This window comes from Bicyclus anynana, chromosome 20 (genome assembly GCF_947172395.1).
Source record: "Bicyclus anynana chromosome 20, ilBicAnyn1.1, whole genome shotgun sequence".
Classification (NCBI taxonomy): Eukaryota; Metazoa; Arthropoda; class Insecta; order Lepidoptera; family Nymphalidae; genus Bicyclus; species Bicyclus anynana.
The window spans coordinates 11,924,392-11,945,776 of NC_069102.1; the positions used below are offsets into that span (position 1 = coordinate 11,924,392).

A 21,385-nucleotide genomic window follows, 5' to 3' on the forward strand; every position below is an offset into this window, starting at 1 on the left:
GCATTTTAAGAAATTAAATATCACTTGCTCTCCCAGCTTCCGTTTTCCCACTACCTACAATATGGGTATCTTCAAGTCTTCTAGGCAAGCGCGTTCCACTATAGGCTGCATCTCGCTTACTATTGCAGATAAGCACTTGTTTACAAGAAAAAAAACGTGTCTCAAACGGTTCTTGAACCGGTCTGAACAAAATATCTAGCCGTAAAGATGATCGTTGGTGGAATGCCAAAGTTGCAAGTACGACAGTCGCTGACCACGTTAGGAAAACTGTGGGAAAATATGAAATTGGTGTCCGAAAAGAAAGAAGTGTTAATGTCATAGAATTCTGACACCTAAACTTTGGCACTCTCGGGATACTGCTGCCATGAGTCATCCGGCTGAGAGTGCACAAGTATTTGCTCATCTTATTATTGATGACCTGTGCTTTGGTCCACCTCACCCGGCGGCGCTGTCGGGATATTGGTGCTACCTGCTGTTCTACCAAGATCGCATCACCATCTACTGACAATCATTACCTGTGCTTTGGTCGGATGCGGTCCACCCTGGAACTCGACGGTGCCGTAGGCGTCGGTGGGAGCGGACTGGGTGTGACGGGTGGGCAGCCACGCCTCACCCGGCGGCGCTGTCGGGATACTGCTGCCATGAGCCGTCCGGCTGAGACCGCACCAGCATCTGTTGACAATCAGCGGGATCATTATCAACTCAATTTAAAAGCAACGTAATGCACATCATTAACAAACCACACTCAGCTTACTGTTGATCACGAGTATTCTATCAGAATGTAAGGCTTACAGTACACCAAGTTGCCTCAATGCGGATTTGCAGACTTCACACACGTATAAAATTAAGAGATTCCTCAATTATACAGGTTTTCTTACGATTTGCCTTCACTGTTTAAGACACGTGGTATTTAATTTCTTAAAATGAACGTAATGAAAAGTTTGGGGTGCATGCTCTAGACCAGATTTGAACCTACGCTCTCCAAACTGAAGGCAGAGGTCATATTCACTGGGCCTACACTGCTCGTCAGGTACAGTATAAGTCGTTGCTCGCATCGTAAAAGATTTTTATAAAGGATTATTTCAAAAATGTAAAAGAAGTAAGTCTGTGTTTTCATCCTGCTTGGTATATGTATGTAACCTTCCTAAAATATCTAATGAAGACAAATGTCAAAAAAAAATTACAAGCAAAATCATTTGGCATTCCATTTTTAGGAAATTTCAAAATATTTTTAATGTTTTGCTTGATAGGTATGTCATCGAAAGTGATTTCTTTGATATTTTTTCCAAATTCTTAATAATTAAATGCATTTCAAGTTATATTTACATTTATATAAGCAAAAATCTTTTAGTGATCCATAAAATTTGAAACGATTCAAAATTTTCAGTTATTTAATACATAAACTCGGAATGGACGATGCTGAGATGGGCAACACAGAACAACCGACAACTAGTAAAACTCTCCGAAGAGAGAGCGAATCTTCGATACACAGAGACAAAAGAGACTCTGCAGTGAATGTAGACAAAAGAGATGATCGCGAGAAAAAGGAAGATCGAGACAAGGACGATCATGAACGAGGAGACGACGAGGATGACATGGATCACGATACGTACAGTTACTACACATACAGTTCAGTAGACAGCGAGGTGGGTGACACGAATAACAACGAAACAAAGCTAATGATGTCTCACGGAGGCCCAATGAAGGCCGCGAAAGGCCAAACGAGAAAGAGAAGGTCAACAAAAAAGACCATAACAGGACGTGTAGAGAGGCGAAAGCGAGTGCCGAGGAGACGCCACGTTCTTCAGACTACACACAGCCGTAGGATACCAATACAAAGAGCGAGAGATGGTTCACTAACGACGATAAGCACAGAAGTATCGTCGGATGGATCCATCGCCTCCATTTGCAATCACTGCGGACATAAATGCTGTAGACGGAGGTACTAATTTTACCAAAACAAGACCCTATCATATTGAAATCAATCAGTATTATCATAAAAATAAAGACAATTTTTTCGGGCAAATATATTGTTTTAATTTACACGTGCGAGTATGTTTTTCTGGTTGTTTATTTTAACTCTTTTGTAAAAATATTTAAATATATTGCGTCTACGATGGTGATATTAAAGATTTTTCGCATGTGAATATTATGTTGTTTTAATTTTTTGCACTAGAGATTTACCGTAAAATATATTTTTACCAGATTCGAGAGTGAATTGAAACTGCGGTACTGTGAGAGCTGCAGGCAAATAGTTAGGAATTATTACAAACGCAAGAACTTAACTAGACGTATACGAATAACTAAGCGTTCGCGAAAAAAAATTATGAGATCAGGTTAGATTTTTTTTATTTAACTTTGAATGGGATTTTGCTGGATCAAGACGACGGCGGTGATATTTGGAAGTCCCTATAAAAGGCCTTTTACACAGCATTTTAAGAAATTAAATGTCACGTGAAGGCAAACATCGCGAGGAAACCCGGATACCAGAGAATCTTAATTCTCTGCGTGTGTGAAATCTGCCAATCCGCATTGGGCCAGCGTGGTGGACTATTGGCCTAACCCCTCTTATTCTGATAGAAAGAAAGAAAGAAAAAAGCTTTATTAGTGAATTATGCCACACAACACAATTTGTTCTTTAACAATATCCTGCGATGTGTGGCACAACCCAGTAAAGGGATCCAACTCAGCGTAATGCTACATACTCTTTAAATAAAAAGAGCATGCAGCGCTGGTTTTCAGTTGGAACCGTTGACCAGATGCCGCCACAAACACAGCACACAACTACCTTATTAACTAAAATAAACAATAATAATAACTTAAACTTAAAATAATACATTGCAATTAACTAAAAGGGAAAAACAATAAAATACTATACTAAAAAATAACAACGTGAGAACAAAAAAAATTAAAAATAAAATTATATCATATATACAAAGGTATTTACAAATTTACGCAATTCTTATACAGTTATTAACCTATAAGAAAGAAAACTCCGCCACATGATGTTGGAATTCAATCTGCTTTTCAAGTAGAAATCTCTTTAGCAGTTTTTTAAATGCGAATTTAGAATTTATATGGAAGACTCGAGCTCAGCAGTGAACCGAATATGGGTTGATAAGGAAAGAGCTGTCATCATCGTGATTTAGAAGTATTAGGTTCGATCCTTTCCCGTTTGACTATACCTTATACCTTAATTCTATTGATAATCCTTTAAAAGACAAAGAAGAAAAGAAGACAAGAAAAACAAGACTTCTTTAAAACTAAAAATATTTTGAAAGAAATTACTGTTCTATTCTGTGTAATTTACTGCATCATTACTACAGAGTCCATCCAAGTTGGGTCCCGTAGTAATATGCTGTCACCTCTCTACATCAAATCAAACTCCGCACCGTGTGAGAAAAAAGAATTTCAAACCGAAAAATATAGCGAGGTAAGAACCTTAGGAATAACTAATCGAAGCGGCTTCATTCGGGAAAGTGTTAGTCGCGCGTTATGATAAAAGTACTTAACAGAGCTCCAACAGAGCTCAACACTCCAGCGCACTCCCAGCATATTTTTTTTTTCATCCTTTTACAAGTTAGCCCTACTACAATCTCACGTGATGGTAAGTGATGATGTAAAGATGGCAGCGGGCTAATTGTTTGGAGGAGAATGAAAAACCACACCCTTTCGTACCGGAACGCTAAATCGCTTGGCAGGACGTCTTTGCCGGTAGAGGTAACTAGCCACGGCCGAAGCCTGCCACCAGTCAGACCTGTATCAAATAAGAAAATCTCAATCGGCCCAGCCGGGGATCGAACCTAGGACCTTCAAATGGTAAACACCGCGCATACCACTGCACCACGGAGGCCGTCCAATTACGCGTTTAGTTATTTGAGCATTAATTCTTTCTTTTCTTTGGCTTCGACTAGTTGTACAAAAAAATATTATGTTCTTACAGATTACTCCAGAAATGATATACGACACTCTACGAAAATTAACGATGTGGATCCAGGATGTGCCAACGATCTTTATCGTTGACTATTTGATTGTAAGTCTCTGTATAATATTAGCTGTGCTTCACGGTTTTACCCACTTAGAATCCGTAAGAATCCGTCTAGAACAGCACAAAGAAGACTATGAGCTGTTCTGGATTATAATATATGTCTACCAAATTCTCAGGCTCAGAGTCACACAGCGGGCGATGTAAAGAGCTAGGCTCGGAGTGTCTCTACATGACCGAATCAGAATTGAGGAGATCTGTAGAAGAACCAAAGTCGCGGGCATAGCTCAAAAAGTCGCGAAGCTGAAGTGGCAATGGGTGGGGCACATAGTTTTAAGAGCCATTGGAAGTCGGGTTCCCGAGATGTTGAAATGGCAACACCATACCAGAAAGCGCAGTGTTGGACCCCTCACCAGGTAGAATGATGACTTCAAGCGAGTTGGAGAGATTCGCTGGACGCAGCGACTCAGGATCGTGATGTTAGAAAGTCCCTACAAAAGGGCTATGTCCTGCGGTGGACGTCCAACGGCTGATATGATGATAATGATGATTTTATCAAAATCCTTTCAGCCATACTAGAGATATCATCAGTATCAGCCTTATCGGCCTACTAGGTCCAGACCTCCCTCTTTATAAAAGTGGTCCGTGTCCCCTATATGGAGCAAAGACACCACACTGCTCGAAGGCGGATTAGCATGCGTTTTCCATAACCTAAAAGATGTTAATGATATTATGCCATGATCGATCGTGCTGTCCAAGGCACAGAGTGTACCCCAAGTCCAGACTGACAATTTCGACTAATTATTATTTCTAGGCATAAAGAAAAGCTCAGTATATTTGACAGAATTATTTACTACCTTTCCTCAAATTTTTATATAAGAATTTGATCTTTCACAGCAACATTATCCCGTAAATAGGGACAGGGAGGAGTTAATGAGGGAACTCGTCGATAAACTACAAGTTTGCGTATTGATAGGTAAGCTGCACTAAGTTTTCAAAAGAATATCAGCTATGTCAAAGTAACTAAGGGGTAGGTTAGGGGTAGGGCGGGAGTAGGGAAGGGTAGGGGTAGGGGTAGAGAAGAAGCGGCCATCACCAATACCAACCATCGAGGCAGACCATGGGCTTTGTCAGTAAACCATTATAAAAAAGCTCATATAAAAGTCTTCAAGATATACCCACGTATTTATATCATAATGCAAAGTATAAGAGGGGTCTTTTCCAATCCTCCCCCTCTTTAAGCTCTCTAACAAGGAACTCCGAGCAGCAACTTATTGTTCCGCTGCAATAAAGGGTCTTAAGGGACATCAGAACAATGCTTTGATGTAAATAACTACGATGCATTCGCTTTACAGGGAATTTTATTTACCAGCAGGCTAATTAATCTTTGACGTATGCTAGTTGACATAGACGAAATTGAGATTCTATGTAACAAATGTCATCCGGTGCTTACTGGTGGATATCATACAGAGGATATACGAGTATGACATTTATCAATTGATTTGGTGTTCATTTTAAAAAATTGATAATAAAGACCAAAATAGTGAATAGGCTGAACAGCTGAAAAAGTATAAGATTAACGATCTAATGTGTTTATAAAAACTGTTTCTCTAAAATCGATGTTTCATTGTTGTGATCGTTTTCATCGTGTAAAGAGCTTAGCTTAGCTGAGCTAGCATTTTTAGGAAGGTCTTTACACGACTAAAGTGATTACAACAATGAAACATCGATTTTATAGAATCAGGTCCCTATACAGGGTGCATTCCCTATAACTCTGGGGTTACATTCTTTACCGATTATTTATAATATTTATTAATAATTGAAAATGTTCAAAGAACATGTGTTCTAAAACTAATATTTTAGGAGTGAATAATATTTCTTTTGTAAATAGATCTTAAGATGTGTTTCTTATTCGCGTCCTTAAAAGAATGATGTAGCCAAACTTTAATACTTTAAAATGCAATGCAAGGATAGATAAAGGATAGTCGGAATTATTTGAATTACCTTGTAAATATGAAAACACTAGCTGATCCCGGGCGGTTTCACTCGCGTGGTTCCCGTTCCCGTAGGAATACGGAGATAATATATAGCCTATACCTTCCTCGATAAATGGGCTATCGAACACTGAAAGAATTTTTGAAATCGGACCAGTAGTTCCCGAGATTAGTGCATTCAATCAAACAAACAAACAAACAAACTCTTCAGCTTTATAATATTAGTATTGATAAGAAGTTTTTATTTTTTAGTTAAAAAATATTAGAGCAGTTCGGCTCCTATAAGAGGACACGTCAACACTTTGAAGTTATTATGTTTTCTGTGGTTATGGGAAATACTCCCCAGCACCCTGTATAATTCGTCTAAGGTGGGGGATTGTTGTTATCAACCCATATTCGGCTAACTGCTGAGCTCGAGTCTCCTCTCACAATGAGAGGGATTAGGCCTTAGTCCACCACGCTGGCCCAATGCGGATTGGCAGACTTCACACACGCAGAGAATTAAGAAAATTCTCTGGTATGCAGATTTCCTCACGATGATTTCCTTCACCGTTACTTTATTATTATTAGGTGGGGGATTAAAAACGCGATAAATCGCGAGAAACGTTATCACGTGTAAAGTGTTTTTTTTTTATATGCAATATAGGCCAGCGCTTGACTACAATTAAGCCTGATGGTAAGCATTAATGCGGTCTAAGTTGGAGCGCGCTTACCTAGAAGATGCCTATTCACTCTAGCTTTGAAGGTGTCCAAATTATATGTGTCAGGAAACACAAACGCCGGAAGGGCATTCCAAATTTTTGCTGTACGAATTAGAAACATTTAAAAAGAACCAAAGAATTTTGATGTAAATGATGCTATTCCACGCGGTCTCCGTAGAAAGGTTTAAGGGTCAATAAATTTGGAGCGAGCACAAAGGGGCGGCCGCGCTTTCATAATTCACTTCGCTTTTACACTCTATCATAACAATGGCGACCGTCCGAGAATGCTTGCGAAAATTGTAAAAAATAATATTTAATTATTTTTCTTTCATTTATATTCTACGGTTATTGTAAGTCCAATTATTTTCATCATCATCATATCACCCATATTCGGCTCACTTTTGAGTACAAGTTTCCTGTCAGAATGAGAGGGGTTAGGCTAATAGTTTACCACGCTGGTCCAGTGTGGATTGGCAGACTTTACACACGTAGAGAATGAAGAAAATTCTCAGGTATGCAGGTTTCCTCGCGATGTTTTTCCTTCACCATTTGAGACACGTGATATTTAAATTCTTAAAATGCACATAGCTGAAAAGTTAGTGGTGCATGCCTCGGACTGGATTCGAATCTACGCCTTACGAATCGAAGGCCGATAATATATATCTACTGGGCTATCTAGGCTATTATTATTTTATGATAGGTAATATAAATCATTATCAACGTCTATAAATAAAATTATAGTGTCTGTCAGTTATTTAAAAAACCGTAGTGTCTTTAGTGGTTTTAATTATTTACTGGACACTAAAACACAATCGAGCTTTTCAAAAATTTCGTCTGTCTGTCTGTTTATCATAGAAACAAATACTCAACAAGCCTCAGAAGCTCAGTGGTAGAGGGGCCGCATTCTTCATCGCGAGGTGGTGGGTTCGATCCTCGTACCCACGATTTTCGTACCCACTCATAAGTTTCTAATACACACACACACAAGTTCCTAATTCAGTCTTTTCCTACTAATTGTAGTGGAATGGGAATATTAGTCATATTGAAAAGGGCAAATATTCTTAAAAGTAAATAAATAAAAATAAATCAACCGACTTCGTTAAATAACATCATAATATGTTCCCACTGCTTTGCTGTTGATTACCTGCTGATCAATTGAAAGGCGGTGCTAACCCGACGATGTGTAATACCATACAAAGATTCGAATTGAGAACCTCCTCCTTTTTTGAAATCGGTTAAAAATAAAACCAATGAATATTTTTCATAGGTATTGTGTGCCGATCGCCGAACGATACGTGGTGCCTCAGCTGCAAATTGAACAGCCGTCAGCTGACACCGAACCACGTGACTCTATTCTGGCAAATGTACTCTGATACCCTCAGACCTATTAAGAGGGCAGTTGTAAGTTCACTTTCAATAAACCATCTACACGTTTGTATAGATTTTTAGCAGACTCAGAAGTGATTACAAAATTAAGAAAACTAATGTCGAACAAAGGTTATGATTCACAACATTTGTTAGGACAACTTAATTAACAAGTCATACTGTAACCAAAATAAGATCCTAGAATGGCAGAGAATGAGTGAAGTCACGCACTTGTGAACGACGTGTGTAGGATTAAAGGTACCTTTGACTGTTAACAAATATTCCCCTTTTCCACTCAAGTCACTCTCCCCGCCTATCCCAAGTAACCCATATAGAATCACACAACAAGAGGTGTGGACGGCGAGGGATTTACGAAAATTCATGATTCTGGTAGCTAACTGAGTTACCAGGAAATGAAAAATTCGGAGCGTTGGAATGAGATCCGCATTTGTAGGACATTGTGGCTGTTAAACTATTATTTAAGTAACAGTAAAAAAATCCGGTTAGTAACAACTAGTAGAAAGTAACTGAAGAGAGACAGACAGAGAAACGTGCGCACGCCGCACGGCCTACAACTAAAAGTGTCGTTACAATTTTTGGTCTTAATTTTTTCCGTCTAGCCCTTTAGGGAACTTCGTTCCAATACCAATCTATAACTACTGATATTAAAAAGATGTAGAGTTCGGCTAATGAAAGTAGAGACTGAAATCACCCGCCAAATTAAAAAAAATATTTAAACAAATTAAAAATCATGCGTTTTCATAATTTGTTTAAATTATTTTTTTGTTTGTGAATACATTACTTTCTATACTATAAGCATTAAACGCAGTTATTCCAATATTTGCACTATAATTTTGAAAATTAACTCCAATGTTTTTAAATTTGGCGGGCGATTTCAGTATCTACTTCCATTAGCCAAACTCTAAGTTTGTCTTAAGTAATCTCTGGATCTACTGAACCGATTTTCAAAATTCTTTTACCACTAGAAGGCCACGTTAATTGTGTGTGTCATTGGCTATTTTATTCCCGTATTTTCACGGGAAAGGATAACTATGCAGGTGAATACGCGGGGTGTTAGCTAGTAATAAATATTATAGGTTGAATAGTTATATAACTTGCTTCAAATTTAATCATCTATTGTGTGTTTTATCTTTTTACCTTGATGCTTCTAAATATATTTCAGAATACGACAAGGAAACCAAATACGAAAGAACAAAGAAGTGGAAACAGAAATACTTTAAGAATATTTGATGATAATATAATATGAGACTTCCATACTCTTCTTTGTTTAATTTATTCTGGTCATCATCTATGGATCCATTTCCTTGCCTTACTGCTTCATTAGTTAGTTTTTGTGGTTTCGGACCATGGGCTCCAGGGTTTGAGACCTGGATCTATGGAATACATTGTGGCTTCACAGCAAAAACAAACCAAAATTTAAAAATTCTCTTTGCCTTGGCACCTCCTTCAAACAAATCAGTAGAAAGGACATAGTTATATTTCGCTTTTTATTGTATGATGTCTTTATTCGGTTATAATTTTTGACCGCCTCTGTGGTGCAGTGCGCGGTGAATTTAAAAGACGGAGGTCCTGGGTTCGATCCCCGGTTGAGCTGATTGACGTTTCTTTAATGGTTTAGGTTTGGCTGATGGGAGGCCTCGGCCGTGGCTTGTAACTCTACCGGCAAAGACGTACCGCCAAGCGTAGAAATCGAAAGGGGTCTGGATTTTCATCCTCCTCCTAACAAGTTAGCCCGCTTTCATCTCAGATTGCATCACTCACCATCAGGTGAGATTGTAATCAAGGGATATCTTATAAAGAATAATAATAAAAAAAGTCTGTAAAAAGTAAATATTTCATTTTGCTAAACACTGCTTTCATTTCAATACCATTTATTTTTTTATGAAGTGTTATTTTTTTTTTCACTTATTCGTCTTTTATTATTTTATTATAGTACTAGTAGATATAGTTAGTTTTATAAGGGATAGATGTAAGACAGTTAAGTTAGTAAAGTATCGTATTTGTAGGTATCGCTACTATAAACTTTGTAAGAACTTCCCGCGCCAAAGTTGCCTAAGTCGCGAACGGAAACTATGATTTAATGTAAGTGTTGCAAATTAAGATAGTTGCCAACTACACCGCTCTGTGACAAGTTACTAACGATGCTCTCATACTTGACGGAATTATGTACAGCTAGAAGTTTGAATATTATGCTGATACCACAGATTTAAGATTAATAGGCAGATAGAGCTTGCAGCGTTGCAGAAGAAAATAAATTATCAGTGTTTGACAGGAAAGTGCTCCGCAAAATATTTGGGCCACTAAAAAGTTCAGAAGGAAACTATCGCCATAGAATGAACCACGAATTGGAAAACCTAGTAAAAGACGAAACAATAGTGCGAGATTGTAAAGCCCCAACGTCTTCAGTGGGTAGGACACGTAGAGAGGATGCCAAATACTAGAGGGCCTGAAGTGATGACAAAATGGAGACTACAGGTAAAAAGGTTAAAAGGAAGACCTCAAAAGGATGGCTAGATTGATTTAATGAGGACCTGCATAGAAATGAATGGAGAAAAGTGTTAGAGGCCAAGACATCAACATCATTAACAACTCGTATACAGCTCATAGTTGAGCACGAGTCTCCTCTCAGAATGATAGCGGTAAGGCTACTGTCCACCACGCTGACCCAAAGCAGATAGACAGATTTCGAACACGTAGATAATTAAGAAAATTCTCAGGTGTGCAGATTTCCTCATGATGTTTTTCCTTCACCGTTTGAGACACGTGATATTTATAAACTTTTAATAACTGACGACATTAAGCGAGTCGCAGGGATTCTCTGGATGCAGGCGGCTCAGTATCGTGATGTTTGAAAGTCCCTACAGTGGACGTCCATCGTTGATATACCTAATGATGATAATAATGATGATGATGAATAACTAATCATAATATTAGTACCTACATATCACCTGTGCGTAGCTGGGGCGGGTCACTAGTCTATACTCTATACTATTATATAAAACTGAAGAGTTTGTTTGATTGAACGCGCTAATCTCATGAACTAGTGGTCCAATCTGAAAAATTCTTTCAGTGTTAAATAGCCCATTTATCGAGGAAGGCTATAGGCTATATATTATCCCCGTTTTCCGACGCGAAAAGGGATGCACGCGGGTGGAATCGCGCGGCGTCAGCTAGTATAATATAAAGGTGTACTCACACATGCTCGTCCTTGGCACTGGGCACGAAGCACTTGCACTCTCGCTTCTGGAATGTGCTCTCGATCCAACTGCGGGTTGTTTTCTGCAACAAACAAACGTATTGTTAACATTTTTTTCTTTTTGTAACTAGCCACGACCGAAGCCTCCCACTAGCCAGACGTGGAACAATTAAGAAAAGCTCAATCGGCCCAGCCGGGGATCGAACCCAGGATCTCCGTCTTGTAAATCCACCGCGCATACCACTGCTATCTACTCAATATAAAATCTCAAACCACATCACAAGCTACAAGTCGTTAGATAATGTTCATTAACACACGAGTAAACCGTGCTACAATGTTTTTTTTAAATTTTTAAATAGTCCCATGGCATTGGCTACAAAATGTAGTCTTTCTTGTATGAGACAAAATCACGCCGATACAAAATCGAAGATGCCAATGCCTGATGCCAAATATATATTATTTATCAAGTTTTTTTAATTCTATTATTTTATCATGGTCGTAGAACAAGTACCTATTGTATGCCACTGCACGTAATTAGTCATCGTAGCACTCGTGCTGTCTATTGGGCGAATCGCCCAAACTACTGTTTCGAATTGCGAATTACTGTAGCCATTAATCAAAGAAGGCTATATAACATTAGATGCAATTTAATTATATACATATGCAATAAACCACAGCATTCTAGTACTAATAGTCTCTGAGCAACCACGGACGGATGGACAGACAGACATGGCGAAATTACTCGTATAGCCGGTTCTTTGTTAACTACGGGATCCTAAATAGTTAGAAAATCGTGCCCGGGATAGAACCCTGACCTCCGTCACTCAAGCGAAGTCTCACCGCTTCTAATAGGAATGTTTAAATGGAAACATTACGTAGTCTGTTCATTACTTGCGAGAAATTGCGTCGAACAAAGTCGTAACTGCCAAATACGTTGTTATTGAGCTTTTTACTTGTAATGAGACAATAACGCTGCTATAGCGAACGTGGTACAAATAAAGACATCCTGTTTGCGGAGTTTGCCTACATTTGCCTTTTTAATACAACTGAATTTCGAGAAAAATACAGTATGAATTTGCTTCATATATTGTAAAACTGGCTTCGTTTTACATAATACTTTAATATTTAAAATACAAGCTCTTTCGAAAACGAAACTTAAGATAATGGTGATAATAATCATTCGAAAACTTAAAATTAAAGTTACGAGGGTTCCAAACGCGCCTTGGTCCGAGAAGAGCTCACAACAAAGTCAGCCAAGGTTTATCTATTTTTATCACATTTTTTTATCATCATTACCATTTTACAAACTTATTTAAAACTAAGCACACAGTCGTATAATACAGTTTAACACCAAGCTTTTTTATCATTTAAATACTCATTGACACTATAATAAGACTTAAAGCTTGCGTTTAATAAACACTTTGAACTTTTTGAATGACATTCCAGTGGCTTCATGTGGTAGTTTATTATAACTTTAATTACATAATTAAAAAAAATCGATATGTATGTATGTAATACCAATGCAATTCTTTCAATTTGAGTAAAAGTTTGTTATCTCTTTACCTACTATAACCATGGTTTTATCCTGGATAAAAAGTAACTCTTGTGTTAATACAGGATAATCTATTTCCACTTCAGCCAAATCGGATCAGTAGTTGTGGCTTCATGGAGTAATAAACATATTACAAACGAACTTTCGCATCTATAATATTTTGTGGTTTGTACCTCTGATCCAATTTTCGATGTTTACTCATAATTACTCATTTTGTAGGAAAAAGATTTTAATTAGTATATAATTCTAAATTTCTCAGTTCGGCTCAGTTCTATTTGTTTGCTTTTCAAAGCACTGGGTGTTAATACCACCAACTTCGCACCTCCAGCCTGAAAATTCCTTAGAAGAAAGAAAAAAGTCTCATGCAAATTAGTTTATGATTTTTAATCTGTTACATAAGTATTTGGGGTCCCAAGGTGATGGAATGGCTACCCCGCACCGGAAGTCGACCGAGGATATCAAGGGAGCCGCTGAATGCTGGAGGCCCGAGATCGTGGTGCTTGGAGATCCATGCAAGAGGCCTAAACCCAGCAGTGGACGTCTATCGGCTGATAAGGTTAAGGTTTAAGGTTATAAAAGTATACAAAAATATACCTGTAACTGATATATTTTATTAATAAGTAGTGCATCATTTATTTTCTACACAATATACGATTCTATCACTGATCTAGCTGCTGTTTTTCCTACTATACTGGCATAATAATTTCATACCATGTTTTGTTTTTGATCTTATGCCCACCTCGCTTCTCCAATGCGGGTTGTCGGGTTCGTAATTTCCATAACATAAACATTTATAATACTTTTTTAGTATCGTCGTTATCAACCCATATACGGCTCACTGCTGAGCTCGAGTCTCTTCTCAGAATGAAAGGGGTTAGGCCAATAGTCCACCACGCTGGCCCAATACGGATTGGCAGACTTCACACACGCAGAGAATTAAGAAATTCTCTGGTGTGCAGGTTTCCTCACGATGTTTTTCCTTCACCTTTGAGACACATAATATTAAATTTTTTTTTTAGTATATTTAGTATATCAAATAACATTTAATGTAAAACCTTAACCCATTAGTCTACAAAAATGCGAGCCAGATAGCAGCGAGGAGAGATTATCCCGAATAAAGTCGTAACTGCAAAATACGTCGTTATTGAGCTTTTTGCTTCCGATGCGAGGCAATAACGGCGTTGTTGTGTTACAAATAGCTACAAACTGTTTGTGGAGGTTCCATTTTACGTTTACATTAGTGTTTCCATTCTAGAATTTAAATTACATGTAAAATAGATGTCCTCTGCGGTTTAAACGCGTTTAACCTCGTTGTTGTTTAGTTAGGTAGTAAGGCTACAAAAAAGGGTTCACACCCACGCAGTGTTTCCCCCGTCGCCCGCATATCATGGAAGTGTCATCAACGAACTTGCCTATACTATATCTCTATATCTCTTTTAGTGAGTTGGGAGTTGGGACGAAAGAGATGGGACTACTTCACCGCAGTTAGTAGACATTTTGTCTATTTCTCTTGACAAAGATGCCCTACTTTGCAGTAATTTATAATATTTAGAAGTATTGAAATAACTTTTCACTATTAGATAAAGTATGTGTAGGTACCAAAGCTATATTTACATACCCGATAGCTACCGCTCTCTGCGCGGTGCGATAAAGCTATTTTCTCTATAAAATATTTCGCAGCCGTTAACCCATTTATAATTTACTACAGTTATAATCACAGTTTAGCAAACATAAAAGTGGCTACAGTAAGAATTTATTGTGACCAATAAATCGAGAACCTTCATTTATAGACATAATTTATATTGATATTATGACTTTCAGTGGTTTGGCAAAGTATCAAAACTCTCTGAAATGAACAAACAAGTTTAGATTTAGGATAACATAAGTTTTCTACTTAACGACTTATATCCGTTAATCTTGCGAATTTACCCGTAATTTGACAATTGAAAATATTATACTATATAACTTTAATCCAATTACTAACAACAACAAATAAAGCGTTAAATTTTTACAATTAGCAACTCATATTCAGCTCATTGTTGAGTACAAGTCTCCTTGCAGAATGAGAGGGCTTAGGGCAACATTCCACAACGCGGGCCCAATGCGCATTGGCAGACTTCATACACCTAGAGAATTAAGAAAATTCTTAGGTATGCAGGTTTCCTCACGATGTTTTCCATCACCATCAAATATTGACAACTAGCGGACGCCCGCGACTTCGTCCGCGTGGAATTTAGTTTTTCACAAATCCCTCAGGAACCATAGATTTTTCCGGGATAAAAAGTAGTCTATGTGTTAATCCAGGCTATAATATATCTTAATACCAAATTTCAGCTAATTCGATTCAGTAGTTGAGGCGTGAAAGAGTAACAAACATTCATATCATCTAAATCATCAGTTTTCGCATATCGGGAAACCATGGGATTTTTCGGGATAAAAAGTAACCTAAGTGTTAATCCAGATTAAAATCTATTTCCATTCCAAATTTCAGCTAAATCGCTTTAGTAGTAGCGGCGTTAAAGAGTAACAAACATCCAAACATTCAAACATCCAACATTTCGCGTTTATAATATTAGTAGGATTTTCATACTGTAACCTTTTCATTCGATTAAATATTATTTTGAACTCGGACTTAGTACGTTCGCACATAAGAAATTACTATACTTTTTTCTTGAACTGGTTTATTTTGTTTTCCACAAATTCGTAACATTAAATATGACAATAAATATAATACTTTTACTAATTCTTCATAAATGTTTTAAGGTGTACACGTTGTAAAGATTGTCCGTTTTCTTTGTTCGCGTTGAAAGTCGACGTGTATTCTATTTGACGTGTTGGGAGTTACAGCGCCCTCTTGTGTCCTCTCCGTATACCAGTTCGCGAATATGAATTAGCGCGCGAACAGACTTGTTCCACTATAATTTCTTGACAGTACATACGAATCGAATCAATCATAAAACATCTGTATGATAACTAAACTGTGGCGGTATTGCAGAACCAGTACGCAGCGTTATTGACCGATAACTGGCGACCCAAAAAGGGGTGCGACGTACAGAAATATAACATTATAACTTCTGCTCGAATCGGAGTGTTACCGAGAAACTTTACATAACACATACACTAGCTGACCTGGCAAAAGTAGTAAGTCGCTCATACATACATCTCATTCACATATACATATTATAATCGCGATTATCCAGCTATTCAGTAGCTAGAGCTCAAAAAGGATAGACAACAAATAAAAGACAAATTAACTTTATCATCTAGTACCTAAGCCTTACTCAATCCTAGGTTTTGCACCTGATTGGAATTTATTAATGGATACACCAGCGGATGTCGCTATTTCGAGATCTAGACCAGACATTTTCCTTTTGTCCAAACAAACTAAACAAATAGTACTTGTAGAGCTTACTGTGCCGTGGGAGACTAACATTCCGAAGGACCACAGTATAAAAGTGAATAAATATTATGACCTAACAAATGAACTAACTAAAAATGGCAGGCACAGCCAGATCATACAAGCGGCCCCATCGGGCTTGTGACCTTTAAGAGTAGGTTTTCTGCCACTTCGGTATTATAACTTAAGAACACAATAATTAACACATTATTATCTAAACATATAAAACTCAAAGGTGACTGACTGACATCTGATGGCATAAGGCAACGCTAAGAAAGGATTTTAATTTATTCTACCCCCAAGGGAATAAAATAGGGGATGAAAGTTTGTACGGAAAGTCTTTCATTTTTACAGTTACAGTTTAAAAAACTGTAACTCTAAAAATTTAAAAGTTAGTTTAAAATTTGTTCATAAATCCTAGAAAATAAGAAATATAACGTTATTCAAGAATTTTTAAAATTCAACCCACAAAGTGGTAAATAGGGGTTGAAAGTTTATATTGACTTCCACGCGGACGATGTCACAGGCGTCTGCTATAGCTTGGCGAGTTCGTTGATGAAACTCCCCATGATATCCCGGCGACGGGGGGGAAAGGATATAGGTGTGAGGTAAAAAACAAGTTCTAATTGGTCAAGAGATTACTACGCAAATGTTTAATCAGCGAATAAGATCAGAGCTGTGACTTCCATAGATCAAAAAGTCATTTCAAACGCCGTCCACAGCACAAAACATAGATAATACACTATATACTAAGACACAAAACATAAAAGCAACACCCAAGAATCATGATAAACCTATTCTCATACCAACAAAAAGAAATCAAAATTGGTCTAGCTTAAGAATTTCACAAAAGAAGAATCGATAATTTATTTTTACTGACAAGGGATTCGAACCACGGACCTCTGTCTTTGGCATAATACAAAGCAATTGTAACAAATGTATCTACACAAATTCTCTCTTAACGATACCATAATTCTTTCTTTGGGATAATAAAAGCCTTCATATTCCTGCCCTCCAGAGGGCTTGTGAGTGAGATACTCGTATGTACAATTATTGTGAAGGGAATATAAACTGGAACGTTTTATAACCGATCGGGAAAACCAAGGGTCGCAATTCAGTGCACATTTTAACGTTTTTATGTTTAAAAGTAACCAGCAAAAACCACTTTGATTTGAGTATCATTTGTACTGCATGGACCCCAACGACGACGCCGAACATACCATATTTTGTTGTCCACGTTTCAAAATAGAAAGAGATGAAGTAAGAAAGGAGCTAGGACGAGAAATCACTGTAGAAAACTTAATTAATATAATGTTGGAATCAAGTGAGAACTTGGACCTAATAAGAAGTTTTCTGGAAAGCATAATGAAAATAAAGGAGAAAGATGAAAAGATACTCGGAAAGTGAGAAAAGGCTGCGACGTTGGTGGTAGGCCGAATGGCAGGTACACCAGCGTTCTGAAGGTAGGAGGGGTTTTTAGCTGGTAGGAGTCCGGCACTACCCACACGGGTGTCCATGAGGATTTTCTCCCCTACAGGAAAAAAAAAGTATCAGTAAATAAGTAGAAAAAACAAGAGACCTCGAGGACGTAGCCCGATGCGTTTGTTAGCAACACAATGGGGACGTATATAAAACAGCATTTAAATTTTAGTGGCAACACAAAAAAGAAAAGAAAAATGAAATGTCATGTTGGCGGCTAAATTATTATTAATCTATCTTGCTGAAAAATTAAGTTAACGATTGACTCTAATTTAAAATACGAAGTTAATGTTTATTTTGACTTACGTGTGTAACGTTTGGAAATAATGTGAAATTATGTGTTAACTATCTAAAGAATCTCTAATATTATATGATGGTGAAATCACGTTGGTCAGATCAAATCCGCACCACTCTCGATACAAAAGTACACGAAGCTCTACAATTCGCGAAAAGCCGAGCCACATGGCGTGACGTCACGTCGTGAATAGGGGTCACGACCCTCAGTAATGAGGAACACGACGCTGAGAGAGAAATAAATTCCCTTTCCGTAAATACTTCCACTCCTAACATAGTTTTTGGTTTATTCTTTACAACTACGATCTCATCTGATTGTAAATGATAATGCAATCTAAGATGGAAGCGGGCTAGCTAGTTTAGTCAGGATGAAAATCCACACCCCTTTCGGTTTCTACACGACATCGTATCGGAACGCTAAATAGCTTGGTTAGCCCTTAGGGCGGTAACTAGCCACGGCTGAAGCCTCCCACCCAGCCCAGCCGGGGATCGAACCCCGGATCTACGTCTTTTAAATCCACCGCGCATACCAGAACCGTCAATATTTTCCGAATAGTTGAAGGGGAATGGTAATATTGGTCATATTTGGACGATATGGCAAATATTCTTAAAAAAAACAACCAACGAAGTTATTCTAATTAAAAAGTATTAATTAATATTTAATAATAAATTATAGGTTTAATCTTAATCATATATTTATAGCCAGAACACATGCGAGGGCTATTCTAGACTTCTACGAAGTTTATAGTTAAACTTAGCGAAACTTTGGCCCGTCTAGCCAAACGACCTATAAAACAAACAAAGCAATATACAATCGAGAATGGTCAAACAACGTTTCACTAACTATGAAGTATGAAGTAGGTATTAATTCCGAATTTACGATACAAACTTTATTAATACTTAGTTACATTGTAAATCTTATATAAAAGCAGCTAAAGCTTTTGTTTGTAACCGATTGGTTTAACCTTATTGGTTGCTTGCGTATCTGTACTAACCAATATTAAGAAAGCTATCGGCGACAAATGATAAGAGGTTGAATAGAAAAGACATAAAGTTCAAATATATAAATAGTGAGATAGTGACAAAAAAAAATTACCTAGCTAAATTATTTCAAAGCACTTTTTGAACCCTCATAATGACTATTTCAACTTCAGTACTATAAACATCATCATCATGTCAGCCGATGGACGTCAACTGCAGGACATAGGACTTTTGTAACTTCCAAACATCACGACCCTGAGCCGCCTGCATCCAGCGAATCCTTACGACTCGCTTGATGTCGTCAGTCCACCTGATGGGGTCGACCAACACTGCGCTCTCTAGTGCGGGGTCGCCATTCCAGCACCTTGGGACCCCAACGTCATCGGCTCTTCGAACTATGTGGCCCGTCCATTGTCACTTCAGCTTCGCGACTCTTTGAGCTATGTCGGTGACTTTGGTTCTTCTGCGGACCTCTTCATTTCTGATACGATCACACTTATCTTACTTAGCTCAATTACATTTAAATATGTAGACTATACTTATTACAATTACATTAAATAATAATATGAATGTATTTATGATGAAAGTTAAACATTTATAAGTGTACACTGAGATGGTGAATTGTTTTAAATGCAACAAACAAACTTACAAACTTCCTCATAATATTTTTGTTATTATAATTGGGATATTTCAAATATTTTTTTATTTTTATTACTTTTTTAAAAAAAACAGGGATTTTTTTAAATAATTTATAAATTCTGAAATATAAAGATGTATAATTATCACATAATTAATTCAGCATGAGATTACCTACTTCTGTATTTAAATAAAATTCTCTCTACTTTCAAAACTCGTAATTTGTTAAAAAGTGTTTCACTGAGATATTCCTGCTGGCAGAAATATTACTTTAGCAGAAAGCAATTATCAGCAAGTACTTAGTAGAAAGCTTAAAATGCAATCCGAAGCTTTATATCAACGATTCCCACAGTGGTCCAGGTGGAACCCCAGGGGTCTACGGAAGACTCGGTGGGGTCTACGTTGACGTGACATAAAAAATCACGATTCGTAAGCGGGGGTCCCCGAAAAACTTATCTGGTTTCAAACCCATTGCGGAGTTTTTTAAATAAAATAATTGTGAATTTTAAAAAATAATGGCTTTCTTGTACTGTAAGTAGAATATCAAAAATTAAAGTTGACTGAAATAACTTTTTGCCTGGACAATTTTACATTTTGTCGTCCACTCACAACACAGTCAATTAATTAATTAGCTAAGTAATCAAGCAATTATTAACGAGTTTTGGATAGAAATTAAGCAGGGGTGCTCAAGAACCAGTTAAATTAAAAAGTGGTTTATGAGAAAAAAAAGTTTGGGAACCTCTGCTTTATATTAATATAATTTTCAATACGGTACTCGGACGTTTCACAAAAAAGGACGTGTTCTTAGTAAAATTGCTATTTCTATTGCTTGTATTTTGTGCGATGGTGCTGCAAAGTTTGCAGATTCTGTGTGTGGTTCACTACCAATGATCCTTCTATTTCAAAAAAGAAATGAAGGTGGGGTGTTAAGGTTTTATGCTTGCTTAGAAATAACTCATTCAGTACTGCCTTGAAGGGGTTCAGATAAGTGGACATTCCAAACCCTATTCGAATTAAAAACGTAACAAAAAATGTAGTATACGAATTCTCGTAGAACATGTAGCAATGCTACGATGTTTGTAGCCAATCTACAGCCGTAGCGTAGCGGGCTGTGTGCTACGAATAAATTGTTATTAATAATAATTTATTCTGATTTAAATTATTATTAATAATAATTTATTCTGCTTCGTTCTTATTGGCCTAAATATAACAACTTATATCATCACAGTAAACCACGAAAACCAAAACTATATGAGGGAAGTACAGGACAGCACAATCAATATCTATATCGAAAACTGTATGCACTCTCTGAAAGAAATCTTGTAGAAAACCTATATAAAGGTAACATTTCGTTTGCGATTCTCAAATAGGAATTCCAGGGACTTTAGCCATGTGGCGCGTCGATTCTCTTTCTACAAACGCTTCGAAAACTAAAAAAAAATTTGGGAATGGCAGCTCCAATCGACAATTTAATCACTTGAGTTGTCGATAAGGAATGTCATCCCATACACTTTTTAATTCGCGAAGCGTTTGCGATTATTGAAAGAAAATCGAAATGCTACATGGCCACAGGCCCAATACTGATATATTCAACAATGTTTTTATAATTTGACAGTGTGATTTTCATACTCGTCTCTCTCTTTCTTTCTATCTTGTTAGACAGAGAGACAGATAGAGAAGTATTTGAGATTGCCACTGTCAAATTATTCATACGTAGTTCCAAAATAACGCTACAGTTTTGACTTCAAGTTCATTCTTTTCCAAATTACCTTACGTCTCAACTT

General features: G+C 37.3%; 1 protein-coding gene across 1 annotated transcript in view; it reads right to left on the reverse strand.

Moving 5' to 3' along the window:
* LOC112047143 (transient receptor potential cation channel trpm) overlaps nucleotides 1–21,385 on the reverse strand; it is a gene marked incomplete in the record, with an annotated part of 316,213 nt that overhangs the window by 96,764 nt on the left and 198,064 nt on the right. The window contains 2 exon segments of the mRNA XM_052887808.1: nucleotides 516–672; nucleotides 11,263–11,345. Coding sequence (XP_052743768.1) covers nucleotides 516–672; nucleotides 11,263–11,345 — 240 coding nt within the window.